Source organism: Acomys russatus, chromosome 19 (genome assembly GCF_903995435.1).
Source record: "Acomys russatus chromosome 19, mAcoRus1.1, whole genome shotgun sequence".
Taxonomy (NCBI): Eukaryota; Metazoa; Chordata; class Mammalia; order Rodentia; family Muridae; genus Acomys; species Acomys russatus.
This window is the reverse complement of record NC_067155.1, coordinates 53,742,208-53,759,464: the sequence shown is the minus strand read 5'-3', so window position 1 is coordinate 53,759,464 and position 17,257 is coordinate 53,742,208. Positions and strand designations below refer to the sequence as shown.

The 17,257-nt window shown below is 41.6% G+C and overlaps 1 protein-coding gene across 1 annotated transcript in view; it reads right to left on the bottom strand.

Annotated features, from left to right (window-relative positions):
- Positions 1-17,257, bottom strand: part of Ift81 (intraflagellar transport 81) — a 69,911-nt gene that overhangs the window by 41,444 nt on the left and 11,210 nt on the right. The window contains exons 6-11 of the mRNA XM_051161547.1: positions 15,833-15,898; positions 15,416-15,526; positions 14,139-14,223; positions 10,677-10,840; positions 8,851-8,946; positions 5,813-5,959 (exon numbers count right to left, since the gene is read on the bottom strand). Coding sequence (XP_051017504.1) covers positions 5,813-5,959; positions 8,851-8,946; positions 10,677-10,840; positions 14,139-14,223; positions 15,416-15,526; positions 15,833-15,898 — 669 coding nt within the window. The remainder of the gene's footprint in view (positions 1-5,812; positions 5,960-8,850; positions 8,947-10,676; positions 10,841-14,138; positions 14,224-15,415; positions 15,527-15,832; positions 15,899-17,257) is intronic.

The window sequence follows — 17,257 nt, the reverse complement described above, 5'->3', positions numbered from 1 at the left end:
CTGGAGCTCCACTCACAGTAAGATAACAATTCAAAACACAAAAAACGGTAAGGTCACTTAAGATCTTCCTCCAATGTCTGAAGTTGTCTTAACTTGAAATAATGGCAGTGATTTGCACTTTAACCCTAGTCCTAAGATGAGTCCTAAGATAAGTCCTAGTCCTAAAACCACATGAGGTTTTAATTGTGTCTTAGCTGGGTGGTGGTAGTGTACGCCTTTAATCCCAGCACTGGAGAGGCAGAGGCAGAGGCAGAGGCAGAGGCAGAGGCAGAGGCAGAGGCAGAGGCAGAGGCAGGTGGATCTCTGAGTTCGAGACCAGCCTGGCCTACAGAGCAAGTTCTAGGACAGCCAGGGCTACACAGAGAAACCCTGTCTTGAAAAACCAACAATCCCAAAACAAAAAACAAAACAAAGAAACAAAAACAAAAAGACAAAAAACAAGCCCTGCCTTTTATATTTAAATTTTATTTTTTTATTTTATGTGTGGAGCGTCTGCCTGACTGTGTCTATGCATCACATGCACGCGGTTGGTGTCCATACAGGCCAGACAAGGGTGTTGGATCCCCTGGAGTTACAGACTCCACGTGGTTGCTCGGAATTGAACTAAACTACTGAGCCATGTCTCTAGCCTCCATATGAAGATTTTAACTAGAATCTAACATCAAACTAACTTATAAATTAAAATGTGTTTTCTCTTTCTCTTTCTCTCTCCCTCCCTCCCCTTTTGTTTCGTTTTTCGAGACAGGTCTCTCTGTGTAGCCCTGGCTGTCTTGGACTCACTATGTAGACCAGGCTGGCCTTGAACTCACAGAGATCCACCTGCCTCTGCCTCTCAAATGCTGGGATTAAAGGCGTGTGTCACCATGCTGGTTTCTCTTATAAATGATAAAATTTAGAAAAGTCACCCTGGAAAATGTCTTTATGTTCCTAGGAGAGTGAGTCCCACTTATTTAATTCACCAACTTTTTAATCTTTTTTAACAGTGAAATTTTATTCTCAAGCAAACTCTTACTTGGAGCCTCGATATGTCATTCAGATAAAAGCCAGAAGCGAGACAGCTGAAGTCAGATGGGGGAGGAGAACTGCCCCAGCTGTCTGGGGAGGTACTTCTCCAGACCCTGGGTGCTGCTCTGCTGTAGTGTGAAAAGCACTAACAGTTTTCAGCTTGATGAAAGGCTGTACACATACTGCAAAACCCTGAGCCACTCAAAACCCTTTAAAGTAACAGAAAAATGCAAATATAATCTAAATTATAAAACAGTTGAGGAAAACAACAAAGGAACACCATAAAGGATTTTTTTAAAATTCAAATAAGAACTAATAGTTAAAACTGTTTCCATTGTTAGAACAAATAAAAGCACATTAGAATGTGTCAAAAATACATGCTATTGTTATTTTTAGAGTCTACACAGGTGTTCTGGAGATTCTCTGGCTTCTCTTCTGTACTGACATGGTAACATCTGCAAGATATATTTTTAAAAGCAAAATGCACAATAAACATGGCATAATGCTACTCAGATTTCTCAAACCCACAGGACAGCAGTATTTCTGTTTCTGTCTCTGGAGAGACATAAAATGACTTAATGATGTATTATCGGTTGTTTCTCTCTGGAAGAGCTAAACTGGGGACAGGAAATAGTCCAATTTTCAAACCACAAAGATCTATTCGAGGTGCTGAAGAGATTAATCAGCTGTGCAGTTCCAGAGGTGTGCAATTCCCAGCACCCCAATGACTAATGAGTCTCTGTAACCCCAGGGGCTCCAACTCCTTCCTCTGGTCTTCACAGACACCAGGAGTGCACATGGCACACAGACATACATACAGACAAAACATCCCTACACATAGAAAGGTTTTGTTTGTTTGGTTGGTTTTTCTATTGTAGCTCTGGCTGTCCTGGGCTTGCTTTGCAGACCAGGGTGGCCCCGAACTCACAGAGATCTGCCTGCCTCTGCCTCCCAAGGTCACATAGGCAGTTTTAACTGGGCATGGGGCCATCACAGACATGCTCACAGTGCTTCACTGGTCTTCTGCATGTCTCTTATTACATGAACAAAATTACCATCACAGATGCATCCTCATTGCTGGACATTACCAAAGACCGAGCACATGGTAACTGCTCAGAAAACAGCTGCTAAAATAACTCTTACCGACACTACCTTACTCCATCTTGAATCTAGGTTCTGTAGAAGTAGAAAATGTTGTGTCGGGTGTGGTGGCACACGCCTTTAATCCCAGAACTTGGGAGGCAGAGACAGGCAGATTACTGTGAGTTTGAGGCCAGTCTGGTCTACAAAGTGAATCTAGGATAGCCAGAACTACACAGAGAAACCCTGTCTCGGAAAAATAAAAATAAAAAAGAAGAAGTAGAAAATGTTTTATACTTATCTCTAATAGTTCCAACCTGAGAAACACTGGTTTCAAATTTTAAGCTGTAAACTACAATTCTGATTTTCACATTCTCCACTTGAGTCTAACAAAAACATCCAAGTCTTAGCACTAACGCACTGGAGCTCCTCCTGCAGCACTGGTGTTAGAACCCCAGGTCCTAAGGTATTAATTACACAGTGTAGGCACTTCTCTCGTCGCTCTGCATGTTCTGTGTAGTCACCTTCCACAGCTGGGTGTGGCACCTGCAGACATTTGCCCAAGATTGCCCAGGAGATGAGCTGCACTCAAAGACCTAAATCCCAGAACCTCTCTGTATGTCCCTCCCGCATGCATTAGCAACCCCACAGAGTGACCACTCCACATGCGTGTGCTGACAGAGCCCAAGTTGTAAGAAGCTTTGATATCAATTATTTAGTGTGTTTTTCCTAGAGACAACCATCCCCATTTTGCAGATGGAAAGGAAAATCTTCAGAAAAGTCAGTGAATCTTTCCAAGGCCAGCAGAAACACATACTCTGCTTTGTACAAGTCTTAGCTGTGCGATGCCATCATTTCCCTGAGTGCCATTAAACAGTAAAATAAAAATGACAATTATGTTATTTTTTGTTTCGTTTTTCAAGACAGGGCTTCTCTGTGCAATTCCTCTGCCTGCCCTGGCACTTTCTTTGTAGACCAGGCTGGCCTAGAACTCACAGAGATCCATCTGCCTCTGCCTCTGCCTCCCGAGTGCTGGGACCAAAGGTTTGCGCCACTACACCTGGCTGAGAACAATATTCTTATAAGAAGAAGACATGTTATGTGTAAAACATCCAGCACAGAGCTTGGCACAAGAAGCTTTCAAAAATGTCAACCCTGCTTCCTCACTCTGCATGTGGTTCAGTCACAGCACTTCCCCCCCCCCCCCCCCCGCCCGAGACAGGGTCTATGTTAGCCTTGGCTGTCCTGGACTCGCTTTGTAGACCAGGCTGGCCTCAAACTCACAGCGATCGCCTGCCTCTGCCTCCCGAGTGCTGGGATTAAGGGTATCACCACGCCCAGCTATTCACAGCACTTTTTACAAACACTACACAACTCTCTGTCTCTGTCTGTCTGTCTGTCTGTCTGTCTCTCTCAGTGTGTGTGTGTGTGTGTGTGTGTGTGTGTGTGTGTGTTTGTGTGTCTATGTAGTCCCAGATGGTCTAGTACTCACTATGTAGCCCAGGCTGGCCTCAAACTTTAAGCAGTCCTTAGGCACTCCAGAGTGCTGTGTTTAGCAGCATGAGTCACTATCACCCAGCTTTGTGCTACTATTTCTTTGTTTGTTCTTGTTTTCAAGACAGGGTTTCTCTGTGTAGCCTTGGCTGTCCTGGAACTCTTTTTGTAGACCTGGCTGGCCTCGAACTCACTGAGATCTGCCTGCCTCTGCCTCCTGAGTGCTGGGACTAATGGCATACACCACCATGCCTGGCTATGTCCCATTATTTCTTAACACCTGCTAAGTGCTTTGACAGTTAAAATTTTAACTATGAGGGTTTTTGGTGACTCCCATGTGATTCCAAGTGAGAAACTTCAGTGAAGGCCAGCTATCTTACATAATTTTAAGTAGAATAAGCTTCCTCCTTTTTGCCCATATGGCCTATCATTTTATCAAAGTTGAAAATAAAATTGGTCTACCAAGATTTGTTCCCTATAAAATTATGCATAATGTTCCCCAATACCTTCTGTTCTTTAGGTAATTGCCAAATAACTCACTTGATTTGTTCTAGTTTTGATCAGATGTTACTCAAAAATTAAAGTTGACCATAGCATTTCCAAAGCTCTTTTTCTACTTAAAAACTACTTTTGGTCTGCCATCAGATGTCTCGGAAATAAAGGCTTGCAGCTTGTCACTGGGTTCTTTTCCCTCACATTTGCATAGAGAGAACTCTAACACCTAACCGGAAGCATGCCTCCTGCTGCTGTGGTCACAGCACTTAGGTTTGCCTGTCACTGGGCCTTCACGTAGATAAAAACACTAGGACATCAAAGATGCCACAAATCACAGTTCGACTTCTAAGAATCCCTTAAAATATGCCGTGTCTCATAGATATCTGGAAGTAGACGCTATAAGGCAAAGAAACTTGGGGTTTGGTTTTTTGAGACACTGTAACCTACGGTAGCCTCAGAGTCCCATCAGTGCTGCTGCCCAGGTGCCCAGCACTGTGACAACAACGACAGGCATGTGCCCCCAAAAGGGCTTTTTCAATCAAATGTTGCCTTCCTAAAGTCACTACTTCCCCTTCAGACTAAAAGCCACACTGGAAACACCGGAGAGAAAAGCCTGCGGCCTGGGAACAATTCATTTGTGTTTTGGCCCAGTGAAGAAACACTGCCAACTTCCCACACTATGCACTCAAGAGCTTTCAGATGTGAGTAGCTCTTCAAAGTAGCCTTGGCTGAAGTCTAGAAGCTAAGGCAAAAATGCAATAAGCTGTAAGAGTGAAGACAGGCCAGGTGTGGCATCCAGATGTGGCCTATCACTTGAATTGCTAAGTAAGAAAGCACTGGGTGGAGACAAGACTCTGGGCTTTAGTCAAGATGTCTGGCTTTACCTTTAGTTGCTCTTGAGCTAACTTTATGGAAAAGGATGAAGAATGGTATTTTTGTTGCTTGAGTTCAGCCATGAGTAATCCAAGTCTGATGCAATAAATATAACTATTAAAGCATTGCTCAAAACTTACAGAACATAGAAATGCAATACTTAAAGCCTGGAAACATGCAGGATGAAGTCATTTTCATGGATGCTAATCAAGCACATACTACTGACAGTAATTTAGTGATAATTATTTTTCTTAGTGTTCATGGAAATATATTCATCAACAAAGATGAATTTTTGTAATCTCTTTGATTCTACTAGTTTTAGAACTTAAGGAAAGTCTCCCCCTCAGGAACAGTCATAGGGGAGGGGAATAAGGGGAAAATGGGAGGGAGGGAAGAATGGGAGGATACAAGGGATGGGATAACCATTGAGATGTAACAAGAATAAATGAATAAAAAATTTTTTTAAAAAAGAAAAAAAAAAAGAACTTAAGGAAAGTCAATATGAACTCACTGAACTAGAGTGTGAGCGCACTGGACTAGAGAGCCGCTCAATGGGAAGAGCACTCACTGCTTTTCCAGGGCCCAACACCTCTGGCCCTGCAGACCCCTGGACTCAAGAGCACACATGCACACACAACTTAAATAGAAAGGAAAGTGGAGCTCTAGAATACTGTCTGGCCAAACACCAGTCTTTCGTATCTTATATCAAGATATTCCAATATTACCTCAAAAGAACACAACGTTTAAGACTGCATTTTACGAAATGAGATTAATTTATCAACCATAACCTTAGAAGAGCAAGCATGTCATGACTGCAAACAAAACCCCACTGCCATACCCTCGATCCAGGACACCTTCGGCTTACCTCATCCCCCTTCAGAACCTCAGCACCATCGAATTCCCGGGTCTGGTTTGTCTTTACTGACACTTCTTTCTCTAGGCTGGCTAACTTCTCCTTGGCCTCCTGAAGCTCTTCAGCTTTGGCTTCTTTTTTACGAGAGATGATGGATGCCTAATTGAATATTTAATATGAGAATAAAGAAATACATTCAGTTTTTTTTGTAATCTTGTAAAACTACTTTTTTAAAAAAACTTTTCACCAGTATAAACTTTCAGTATCAGCTTTGCTGCTCTTGACCAATGCTGCCTGCTCTGCTGTTCACCCTCATCAGTATTTACCATGAGCAAAATGTGTATTTTCAAACTCAAAACATTTTGGAAGACAAAAGCCCTGGGGGAAAAACTAAAAAACTCCAAAAACGCACTAGTAAAAATATTCAAGCCTTCTAAAGTAACACTGAAACGCAATAAAAATACCTCCTAGGGAGCCTTTAATCCCAACACTCAGGAGGCAGAGGCAGGTGGATTGATGTGAGTTTGAGGCCAGTCTGGTCTACAAAGGGAGTCCAGGACAGCCAGGGCTACACAGGGATATCCAGGGAAACCCTGTCTCGGAAAAAACAAAAAAACCCAAACCAAAACAACAACAACAACAAAAAAACCCCACAAACACCTCCTGGGGAAGTACACAGACTAAGACCTGGTCTACTGTTTGTCTGCATGGTAGGCTGCCGCTCACTGAAAGAAAATATGAATAGCTTATTTCCAGAAACACAGTGCAGTTCAGCTCACTAAAGTCAATACCAATATTTTAAAAATGAAAGGTCAAAATATCTACTACATTTGGTACATTTAAAAAAGATTTATTTGCTAGGTGTGGTGGTACAGCCCTGTAACCCCAGCACTCAGAGACAGAGGCACATGGATCTCTGAATTTGAGGCCAGCTTGGTCTACACAGTAAGTGCTAGGACAGCCAGGGCTACACAGAAGAACCCTGTCTCAAAAACCAAAACAAACAAAAAAGTTTTTTGTTTTTTGTTTTTTTTTTGGTTTTTCAAGATAGGGTCTCTCTGTGTAGCCTTAGCTGTCCTGGACTCACTTTGTAGACCAGGCTGGCCTCAAACTCACTGCGATCCACCTACCTCTGCCTCCCAAGTGCTGGGATTAAAGGCGTGCGCCACCACTGCCCGGCTGAATTATTTTATTTTTATAAATCTTTGTTATGTGTATATTCCTCAGTGTTTTCATGGTGCTGTGTGTGTGTGTGTGTGTGTGTGTGTGTGTGTGTGTGTGTGTGTGTTCAGGGAGTTTAGAAGAAGGCATGGAACTGGAATTACAAGAGGTTTTCAGTGGTGCTGGGAACCAAACTGGGATTCCTTGTGAGAGTAGCAAGTGCTCTTAACCACTGAGTTATCTCTCCAGCCCAAGATTTATATGTGTGTGTGTGTGTGTGTGTGTGTGTGTGTATTCTCACACGTGTGCTCATGCAATGTTCATGTGGAGGTCCACAGAGACCAGAAGGCATTGAATTCTCTGGAGCTGAAGTCACAGGCAGTTGTGAACTGCCTGACCTGAGTGCTAGGAACAGAACTGGGTCCTCTGTGAGAGAGACATTTCTCCAGCATTTTACTGAATAAGTTGTAGGTTAAAAGTCAAACATGAGAGTTACAGAATTGTACATGTGTTTATATAATCCAAACAGGTACTTATAACAGATGAATGAACATTTATATGGGCTAGAATTTGGAAAATTTTTCCTTCCTTTCTTCCTTTCTTTTGTTCATTCATTTGTTTATTTGTGAAATGGGGTCTGTTTGTCTGTCTGTCTGTCTGTCTGTCTATCTATCTATCTATCTATCTATCTATCTACCTATCTATCTATCTACTTTTGAGACAAGGACCCTGTATGTGGTCCTGGCTGTTCTGGAGCTTGCTATGTAGAGCCGGCTGGTCTTGAACTCACAGAGATCCTCCTGAGTTCTAGGATTAAAGGCACACACCACTACCCCCAGCCTTGGGGAGTTTTCTTAGATGAATCACAATGTACATGTTCCTGAGAGAAATCAGCCAACTTGTCACAACATAGTACAAATACTATTGAGTAAGACAAATATGACAGGAGAGGGGTAATCTCTAGTACAAGCCCTTTAAAAAGCCTATTTTTTTTTATTAAAAAAATAAATAAGAGTGGGGTGCAATGGCGCACATCCTTAATCCCAGCACTTGGAAGGCAAAGGTAGATGGATCATTCTAAGTTCAAGGTCAGCCTGGTCTACAAAGCAAGTCCAGGATAGCCAGGACTGTCACACAGAGAAACCCTGTCTAAATAAATAAATAAATAAAATAATAAGGAAGAAATGAAGGAATGCTTCACCATATGCAAGTATTCCATGTTAAAAGACAAGGGAGTGAAGCCCCGCTCTGTGTGGGAGCTGAGACTTGGCTAACAGAGAAACGTGAGTATCCCTCAGAAGATCCAAGTGCCCAGGACCTCCCTACATCCAACATGGTGTTGGAGCTGTTCGTTAACTCCAACAGACAAGAAACAGAAGAATTTGAAATTGGAACCTGTATATCATATAAGTATATATCTTTAAAAATGAAGGGCAAGGAGAGGTGGCTCAGAGGTTAAGAGCACTGGCTGCTCTTCCAAAGGTCCTGAGTTCAATTCCCAGCAACCATATGGTAGCTCCCAACAATTTGTAATGAGATCTGGTGCTCTCTTCTGGAGTGCAGGAAGAGTATTGTATACATAATAAATAAATAAATAAATAAATCTTTTTTTAAAAAATGAAGGGCAAAACTAAAGCTAACAAATCAAAATGTTATTCTGAGGCTGTACATATATTTTGACTTACACCACCTAAGGTGAACTTGCCATTTAGAAGACAGAATTCCACACCTATAGAAACTGGCACACCGCATTTCAAACTTGAACTGCTGCCTTCCTAGCTACTTCTTGGTTATAACGTGCAGATTAGCAGTGACAGGAAAGCCTTAGTTCTTTATGTCTTCCCCAGAAGTTACAGATTTAAATATGCGGGCCAGGAGAAAGGCCATACCTGTTGCCTATATAGTGAGAGCTTGCCTTCAATTGGCTCGTTTCTCATCATTTTCTTTTCAATCAACTGATTGATCTCCGTGTTTATTTCATTGACCTAAAAGAGTATAAAAGTGAATCATGTTAAAACTCACCCTATGACAGCCAGGAGTGGTAGTGTACACTGTTAACTCTAGTACTAGGGACGTTGAGGCAGGAGGATAGATATTTCAAGGTCGGCCTTTGCTACACATTGGAACTTTCTCAAAAAACCAAACAACCAATCAAAAAAATCAGACAAACATACACCCTTCCTCATGGTTATGTAAACTAAGTGAACTCAGAAATGACACCAGGCCACCCTCAGCCTAAGTTAATAGCTCTTACCACTACTGAAGCCAATGGGAGCAAAGGTCCAACTAGACTATGAGTGGACTGTCATGAGTACTTTTAGAAACAAATTTAATAATAAATATTTGTACAGTTTGATTACTTCTACAGATTGAATCAGAATGCCCACAGGACCCTGAAGCATTTACAGGAAGTATTCTTACATTAGTATGTGAAAGGTGCTTTCTACAAAGCTCAGGTTACCCACATATCTCAGCCATGCTTACAAGTCTCTAAGCTACAGTCTGACCCAGACACTGCCCAGAGGCAGGACACAGAGCTCATTAGCCCAGCTGAGAGCTGACATGGAGCATCTAACACTCCTACTCTACGCACGGATGGGCTGTGGCCTTTGATAGACGTCATTTACACTGGTCTTTAGCCCTTTCTAAAATAAGAAAACTGAGGAACGCCAGTCTCTCAACAAAGAAAAACAAAATAAAACATGGCTTTCATTATACCCATCCTTCAAAAGACTGAGCCCCTTAGCCTGCGGTTGTTGCTGTTTGAGACAGGGTTTCTCTGTGTAGCTTTGGCTGTTCTGGACTCACTTTGTAGACGAGGCTGGCATCAAACTAACAGCAATCTGCCTGCCTCTGCCTCCTGAGTGCTGGGTTAAGAGGAGTGTGCCACCATGCCCGGCTTAGCCTGTGATCTTAAATTTAATGTCTAAGTGAGTTAAAAAAGCAATTCGAGCTAGATAAGGTGACACAGGCCTTTGATCCCAGCACTTACAAAGCAGAGGCAGGCAGATCTCTGTGAGTTCGAGGCCAGCCTGGTCTACAAAGCGAGTCTAGAACAGCCAGGGCTACACAGAGAGACCCTGTCTTGAAAACTTTTAAAAAGAAAATGAAGCTGGGCGTGGTGGCGCACGCCTTTAATCCCAGCACTCGGGAGGCAGAGGCAGGCGGATCACTGTGAGTTCGAGGCCAGCCTGGTCTACAGAGTGAGTCCAGGACAGCCAGAGCTAAAAGAGATACCCTGTCTCGAAAAACCAAAAGAAAAAAGAAGAAAGAAAAAGAGAAAAAGAGCAGTATAGTTAGGAGACATTTAATTGTAGAGTCTATTAAATAAATTAAGGAATCAACAAGTAAAGCCTTTTAATCAATTTCCATGAAAACTTTAAAAATATACAAATGATTCGTGTTTTATTTATAGGGTACAAGATGTTGTAAAACATTACCAGATTCAGTGAGCACTGAAACAAAGTCTACTCAAAGCACAAATGAAAAGCTTTAAATACAAAGCTGTCCTATTACACTTAAAAACAAAAGCTGATAGTATATTATGATTATTCTGAAGTAAGAATACAACATTCTAGAATATTCATCAGAGATGTCAGCCTTTAGCCCAGGCTAGCTCTCGAGTCATAAGTAGAACCCCACAGAAACAATGCAGGTTGTTGTCCCAGGACAGATACAGCTATACAGTTGGGAACTAGAAATGACCATCACTTACTTTAGACTCAAGTTCAAGAAGATCAGAGTGGCCCATAGCTGGCTCAGAAACCACTTTTTGTAAAAAATGTAATTCCTTTTTCTTGCTTTCTAATTCTTTTGGAAATTTTTCAGTGACCATATATGAATTAAATTTTATCTCCTCCTCTAGTCTCTTCATTAAACCTTTAAAAAACAAAGTAAATGAAAGTTTAGTTCAAAAAGGCTTGTAGTGTGATATTCTGCAGCCTGGTATATGAGAAAGGCATGGGCAGCAGGGTATGTGCTAAAGCTCTCTGTGCAGCATCTACACAGTGCCATACCATAAAACATTACTGAAATCGGGCTGGACGGATGGCTCAGAGGGTAAGAGCACTGGCTGTTCTTCTAAAGGTCCTGAGTTTAATTCCCAGCAACCACATGGTGGCTCACAACCATCTATAATGAGAGCTAGTGCCCCATTCTGGCCTGTAGTTGTTACATGCAGGAGAATATTATATACATAGTAAATAAATCTTTTTTAAAAATCTTTAAAAAAAGGTTACTGAAATCTTTCCAGTTTAATTAATATGAGCATAAATCACAATTTACATAGAAAAATAGTTAGATACTTATAGCAAAAAGGTATTAGGATCTATCGAAATTTATAACCTAGTTCCTTAAATCACAAAATATAACAAATAATATTTAATATTGAATTATTTATACCCAAATAACCACACAGAGAGACCTGGATCTCTTTAATTACCCTATAGCACACAATAATTACTCAATCCTAAACTTCCACACTAGTATAGTTTCTTCCCATTCTGATTTCCCACTTTATGTTTGCTTTTAAATCATCTCGTAGGCCCAGTTCACTTCTCCTGATGTTTTCTGGTCTTCTCGTGGCTCCATCCTCTCATCCTCTCTCTCCCACCCTAGTCTCTGTTATTGCTCAGCATTGGCTAGTTGGTTTTACTGACAACACAGAGAACAAATGGTGACATGTTTACACAAACTTGAAACTGGAGATATTTAGAATAAACATCATAATGCAATGTCCTGATTGATCAAGGTACTATGGTAGAGAAATAAACATTTGAATGAACAAGGTTAAACTGTACACAGTCCGCAAGAACATTATGCCAACAAATAAGTTACAGAAGCAGATGTGTCAGTGTCCTACTTTGCCTTCTAAGTATTTAAGAAGCCAGTGAGCCAAATGAAAACACAAATAAGTCTACCCCAGGTATTTTCCTACATAACAGGCATTTTACTCTCTTTCCCCCTCTGCTTTCCTTTCTTGTCTTTGTGTGTGTGTGTGTGTGTGTGTGTGGTTTTTCAAAACAGGGTTCCTCTGTATATCCCTAACTATCCTGGAACTTATTCTGAAGACCAGAGATCTGCCTGACTCTGCCTCCTGAGCCCTGGGATTAAAGGTCTGCCTGGCTTCTTTTTCTTTTATGGTATCTCTACTTCTAATATTTCGTAAACAGTAACAGATGATAATGTGCCTGCAGCTTCAAACCAATGAAAACAGTGCCTGAGGTCAACAAATTCAAATCTGGAAAGAAAAGTAGAAGGGCCCACTTGCATTAAGTGTTTTAGAGTTGGCTGCTTTTAATTTTCCAAGTATTACTTTATTGTAAACATTTTTGGGATTTAATAGTTTTCTTACTCTGGCAGATGTACAACTATACACAGATTTTCAGTGAATGATGGCTTTGTTAAAAATTCCCAGCCTGGAGAGATTTACATAGTTTATTTCTGATCTTCCTGTTACACATTTACAAATTTGGGCTTAACTTTTAAAAATGATGAGTTTCTAGTTTAAGTAATGTACGTATAAAGGTTGGATAACAAATCTGGCCCAAAGCCTTCAAATTATTTTTAGTTCTGTTGTACAAATAGAACATGTAAAATTTTATTAATGCTAATCCACAAGTTTTCCACTTATTCTTTCAATGACACCACCCTACCCCACCCCCACCCCATCCCGCCCCTAGCCTGCCCCTTTTCAGGGCTGGAGAAAAAAAGAGAAGGGAAAGTTTGATGCACAACAGTCCTCTCAGGCACTGGTTCCAGGCAGTGTTTCACTAACTCCACATTCTGTCTTCTTTGGCTATGTGGGGACCAGTCTTCTCATCTTCAGGTATTGATACACTTCCTCTAAGCACAGGTACATGGGATCAAAGCTTACATGTTTTTTACATGTAAGATTCTTAAATATTTTTCTTTTCATTCTTTCTTTTTTTGTTATTTATTGTCATCTGACCTCTATACTCATACTGGTTTTTTGTTCTTTTTTCTTTATTTGTTTAGTATTTTGTTTTTTGAGACAGGGTTTCTCTGTGTAGCTTTGGCTGTCCTGGACTCACTTTGAACTCACAGTAATCCTCCTGCTTCTCCCCGCCGAGTGCTGGGATTAAAGGCATGTGCCACCACCACCCGGCCCTAAACTGGTTTTTCAAAGCAGTTATGTTCTTTTGTTTTGTTTTTCAAGACAGGGTCTCTCTGTGTAGCCTTGGCTGTTCTGGACTCACTTTGTAGACCAGGCTGGCCTCGAACTCACAGTGATCCACCAGCCTCTGCCTCCCAAGTGATGGGATTAAAGGCATGTGCCACCATGCCCGGCCCCAAAGCAGTTATATTCTTTATATTTCCACAAACAAATATGAGCGTCCTAATGTCTGTACATCTTTGCCAGCACTTTTGACTGTCTGTCACTTTTGTTATTGTCATCCTATGCATCATACACTAGTTATGGGTTACTGTCCCTCCCTCGGCCATCTGTTACATTGTAATGTTTCTCCAACCCAGGTGAGGGCTTTCTATTGCTCTTTTAGCTTGTGTGACCTCCTTTCTGATGAGCAAGGGAACTTTCAAATGCCTGGATAGGTGTAAGTGGGTTATGGAAACAGTCCACCTCCTGTACAAAGCTACACAGAACTCAGCCACAAACACCCACATTATTAACCCTATTATTCTACAAACCAAAGCATAGAAAACATTCGGCTTTAAGGTCTAGGATTTGATTCTTTTTCTTTTTAGCCTTGACAAGGCTTCATGTTTTTTCCATACACAGGGAAACATCTATCCTAAGCACACAGAGAAGAGCCTACTTTCACAGTTAACATTACTTTCACCCTTTGACTGAAAATAAGAGGTAGAAAAACGTTTTTGAAAACCCACGGATGGTTTCTAGCAGGAATCCCTTTGACCAGATAGGAAATGAAAAGATGTTCCAAAACGCTGAGGCAGTTAATTCCCACCAATTATTTTCAGGGCTCCCCTGGTGTGAATTATTTTAAGGGCTGCCCTGGTGTGAATTATTTTCAGGGCTCCCCTGGTGTGAATTATTTTCAGGGCTGCCCTGGTGTGAATTATTTTCAGGGCTGCCCTGGTGTGAATTATTTTCAGGGCTGCCCTGGTGTGAATTATTTTCAGGGCTGCCCTGGTGTGAATGCTCTCGTCATCTGCATCATGGAACAACTTCACTCACCTTCAGGCTTTGCATCTGAGGCCGCGTGCCGCATGCTTTTCAGCTGGTTTTGCACTCTTTGCAATCTCTGCACTGCATGGAACAGCTTAAAACAACAATTCATTATTTGCTCAGTCTAGTGAAACAAAGCTCACATAGGCAAGTGATAAGAAATACTCAGATTCCTATGCTATAGAAGAAACAGGTAAATACTAAGAAAATAACTACATTAAACCAAAAATATAACTAGTCTTCTCATTATATTTTCTTTTTTTTTTTTTCCGGAGACAGAGTTCCTCTGTGTAGCCTTGGCTGTCCTGGACTCACTTTGTAGACCAGGCTGGCCTCGAACTCACAGAGATCCGCCTGCCTCTGCCTCCCCAGTGCTGGGATTAAAGGCGTGCGCCACCACCGCCCAGCAATAACACAGTTTCTTGACCCTGGGAAATATTAACACTGTCAGTAGCGCCTCAGCATCAGAAACTGATGTTAAATAACGACCTGAGACTCAGGGAACAGAACCCACTGCTGCCCTGCAACTGCTATGCTGCCAAGTCAAGCTCCCATGGAGCTACGCATCTCAACTGCCAGCTTAAATGGGCAATTTAGGAACTTTTAATAAATTAAGTAATACTTTCAAGCCAAATAATTTATTCTTTATGGTGAGTTTGAAAGCATGGTGGTGTGGGTGATTCTGAGGCCCTGACTATTCTTAGTTAAGAGTATTTTGTGACACTGTCAACAGCAACACCTTATTTATTTTGGGCTCCATGTGTAAGGACTGCGGTTGGCTGGCGTTGCTCCTATGGACCACTCTACTGTGCAGCAATAAGAAGCTGCTGGTGGGGCGGAGTCCTTAAGGGCGCCTACCTCTGAGGCAGGAGGAGTGCTCTATTGGCTTCACTGATCACAGCATCCTTCTCATTTTATTTCATTGGCAAATTAGTAGACCATGTCTCAAAATAAAAAGTAAAAGAAAGCTGGGGATAATAGCTCAGTTGGAGAGTGTTTGTCTAGAATGTGCTTTATGTCCAATTGTCAAATAATGCAAAAAAGGAAAAAAAAGAAATGGCAAGAAAGGAAAGACGGTAGGCTTGCCTGGGGATCCAGCTCAATCATACAGCACTTCTGTAGCAGGAGCAAGGCCACACACACACACACACACACACACACACCAGTCCTAAAAGAAAACAGTAGGTCCATCATGTTACCAAAAAAATGTGAAATTCTAAAATTCTTTTTTTTTTAGTTGAATTAGCCAGAGGAGCTATTCCTGAGTATAAACTTCCTGTGGATACCTGATTCTTTTGTTCCTGTTTCTGTTGTGCAAGAAATTCTTCTCTCTCTTTCTCAACTCGAAGCTGTCTTGCTATTTTAAGCATTCTCTGATGATTCTGAACAGTCTCCACCTACAGTAAGAGGATAAGTAGTACATGTTACTGTCACGGTTGAGAAAGGCATTAGCAGGTCACGTGACCCCAGCATCCACTTATCACTTCCTCTTGGTAAACACTACTCTACAGAGATGACAGCCAAGCTTTCAGGCCAGGTCCTTGAAGGCTTTGGCCGCTGCCTGGGAGATTCCCTTTCCGCCAGCTGTGACTGCAGCCCTCCTCACTGGCTGCCCAAGCCTGCCTTAATCTTTATTTGCATTCCTAAGTCACTGCCAGTCCTCGAAACTGGGGCTGAAGTTCACAGGGTAATTCTTGACTTACCCTCTTCTTCAAACGTTCAACTCTCTTCATGAGCTGGTCTTTTTCCTCCTCCATCGCGCTGATATCCTAAGAAGTGGTAAAGAGGCCATTAAAAACACCCTGAGTCTACAGGACTGAGGTGAGGTTTGCACAAGCCCTGCATCTACCAGCCCATCTTAACCAGAGCAGCAGGTAACAAGGATCTTCTTTTGATTTAAGGGAATTTTAATCTCCCCTACCCAACCCCAGGCTTCTTTATGCAGGGTTTGGGTTGTTTGTTTTGTTTTGTTGCAGTGTGGCATCTAGAAAAGCAACTAAAGAAGTTTATAGAGCACGAGGTCAAGCTGCCAGCCAGCACACTTGTGTTCTGATTCCAAATATGGCTACATGATTCTTCAAAAATCTTCCATAATAAAATGTGTGCAGGTCTAAATACATGAACAGCTGCTGACACCCCATCTGCTCTTTTAAATACCAAATCACATATCCTGTAAATTCCCATCAAAACTAATTTTGAGTTTATGGTAGGGCTTTTTTTGTTTGTTTCTTTTATTTGGTTTGGTTTTTGAGACAGGGTCTCCCTAGATAACCCTGACTGTCTTGGAACTCACTCTTTAGACCAGGCTGGCCTCAAACTCAAGAGATCCTCTTGCCTCTGCCTCCCAAGGGCCAGGATTAAAGGTATGCGCCACCATGTCCTGTCCATATGGTAGTAAGATATAAAACTGAAGCTTGGTGTGGTGGCACACACCTTTAATTCCAGTGCTCAAGAGGCAGAGGCAGGTGAATCTCTGTTAGTTCAAGTCCAGCCTGGTCTACAAAGAAATTCCAGGACAGCCAGAACTGTTACACAAAGAAATCGTGTCTCCAAAAGAAAAAAGAAAAGTAAAATTATGTATAGTTTTATTATTTTTAACTATTTTTCCCTGAAAAGAAAAAAATTAAAATAAACTATCTTCTTTTAAATCAGCTCTATGGTAGTTTGTAATGAAAACAGAGAAGCAAACATATTTCCTTCCTAAACAAACAAATAACCAAAAGCTCATGCAGAAATACTATAGGTAACCTATACAATGGTAGCCATTACTGGTGGGTATTCAGAAAATGGGCAGTCTTCTCACTGTTGACAGTGCTGTGTTAAAGAATAATGTAAGAAGCCACAAAATAAACATGCATCCCTTCAGGCTAAGGACTCTGCACATGGGCTGTTTTAATAAAATATTCACAGAGGCAAAAAAGTTGGCTCGTTGGATGAGTGCACTTGGGACCAAGCCTGACAACCTGAGATCAATTCCTGGGACCTACAGGGTGGAAAAAGGGAATTTACTCCCATAAGCTGTTCTCTGACCTCCACATGTACACTGTGGCACATGTGTGTGAGACACACACACACACACACACACACACACACACACACACACACATGATAGATAGATAGATAGATAG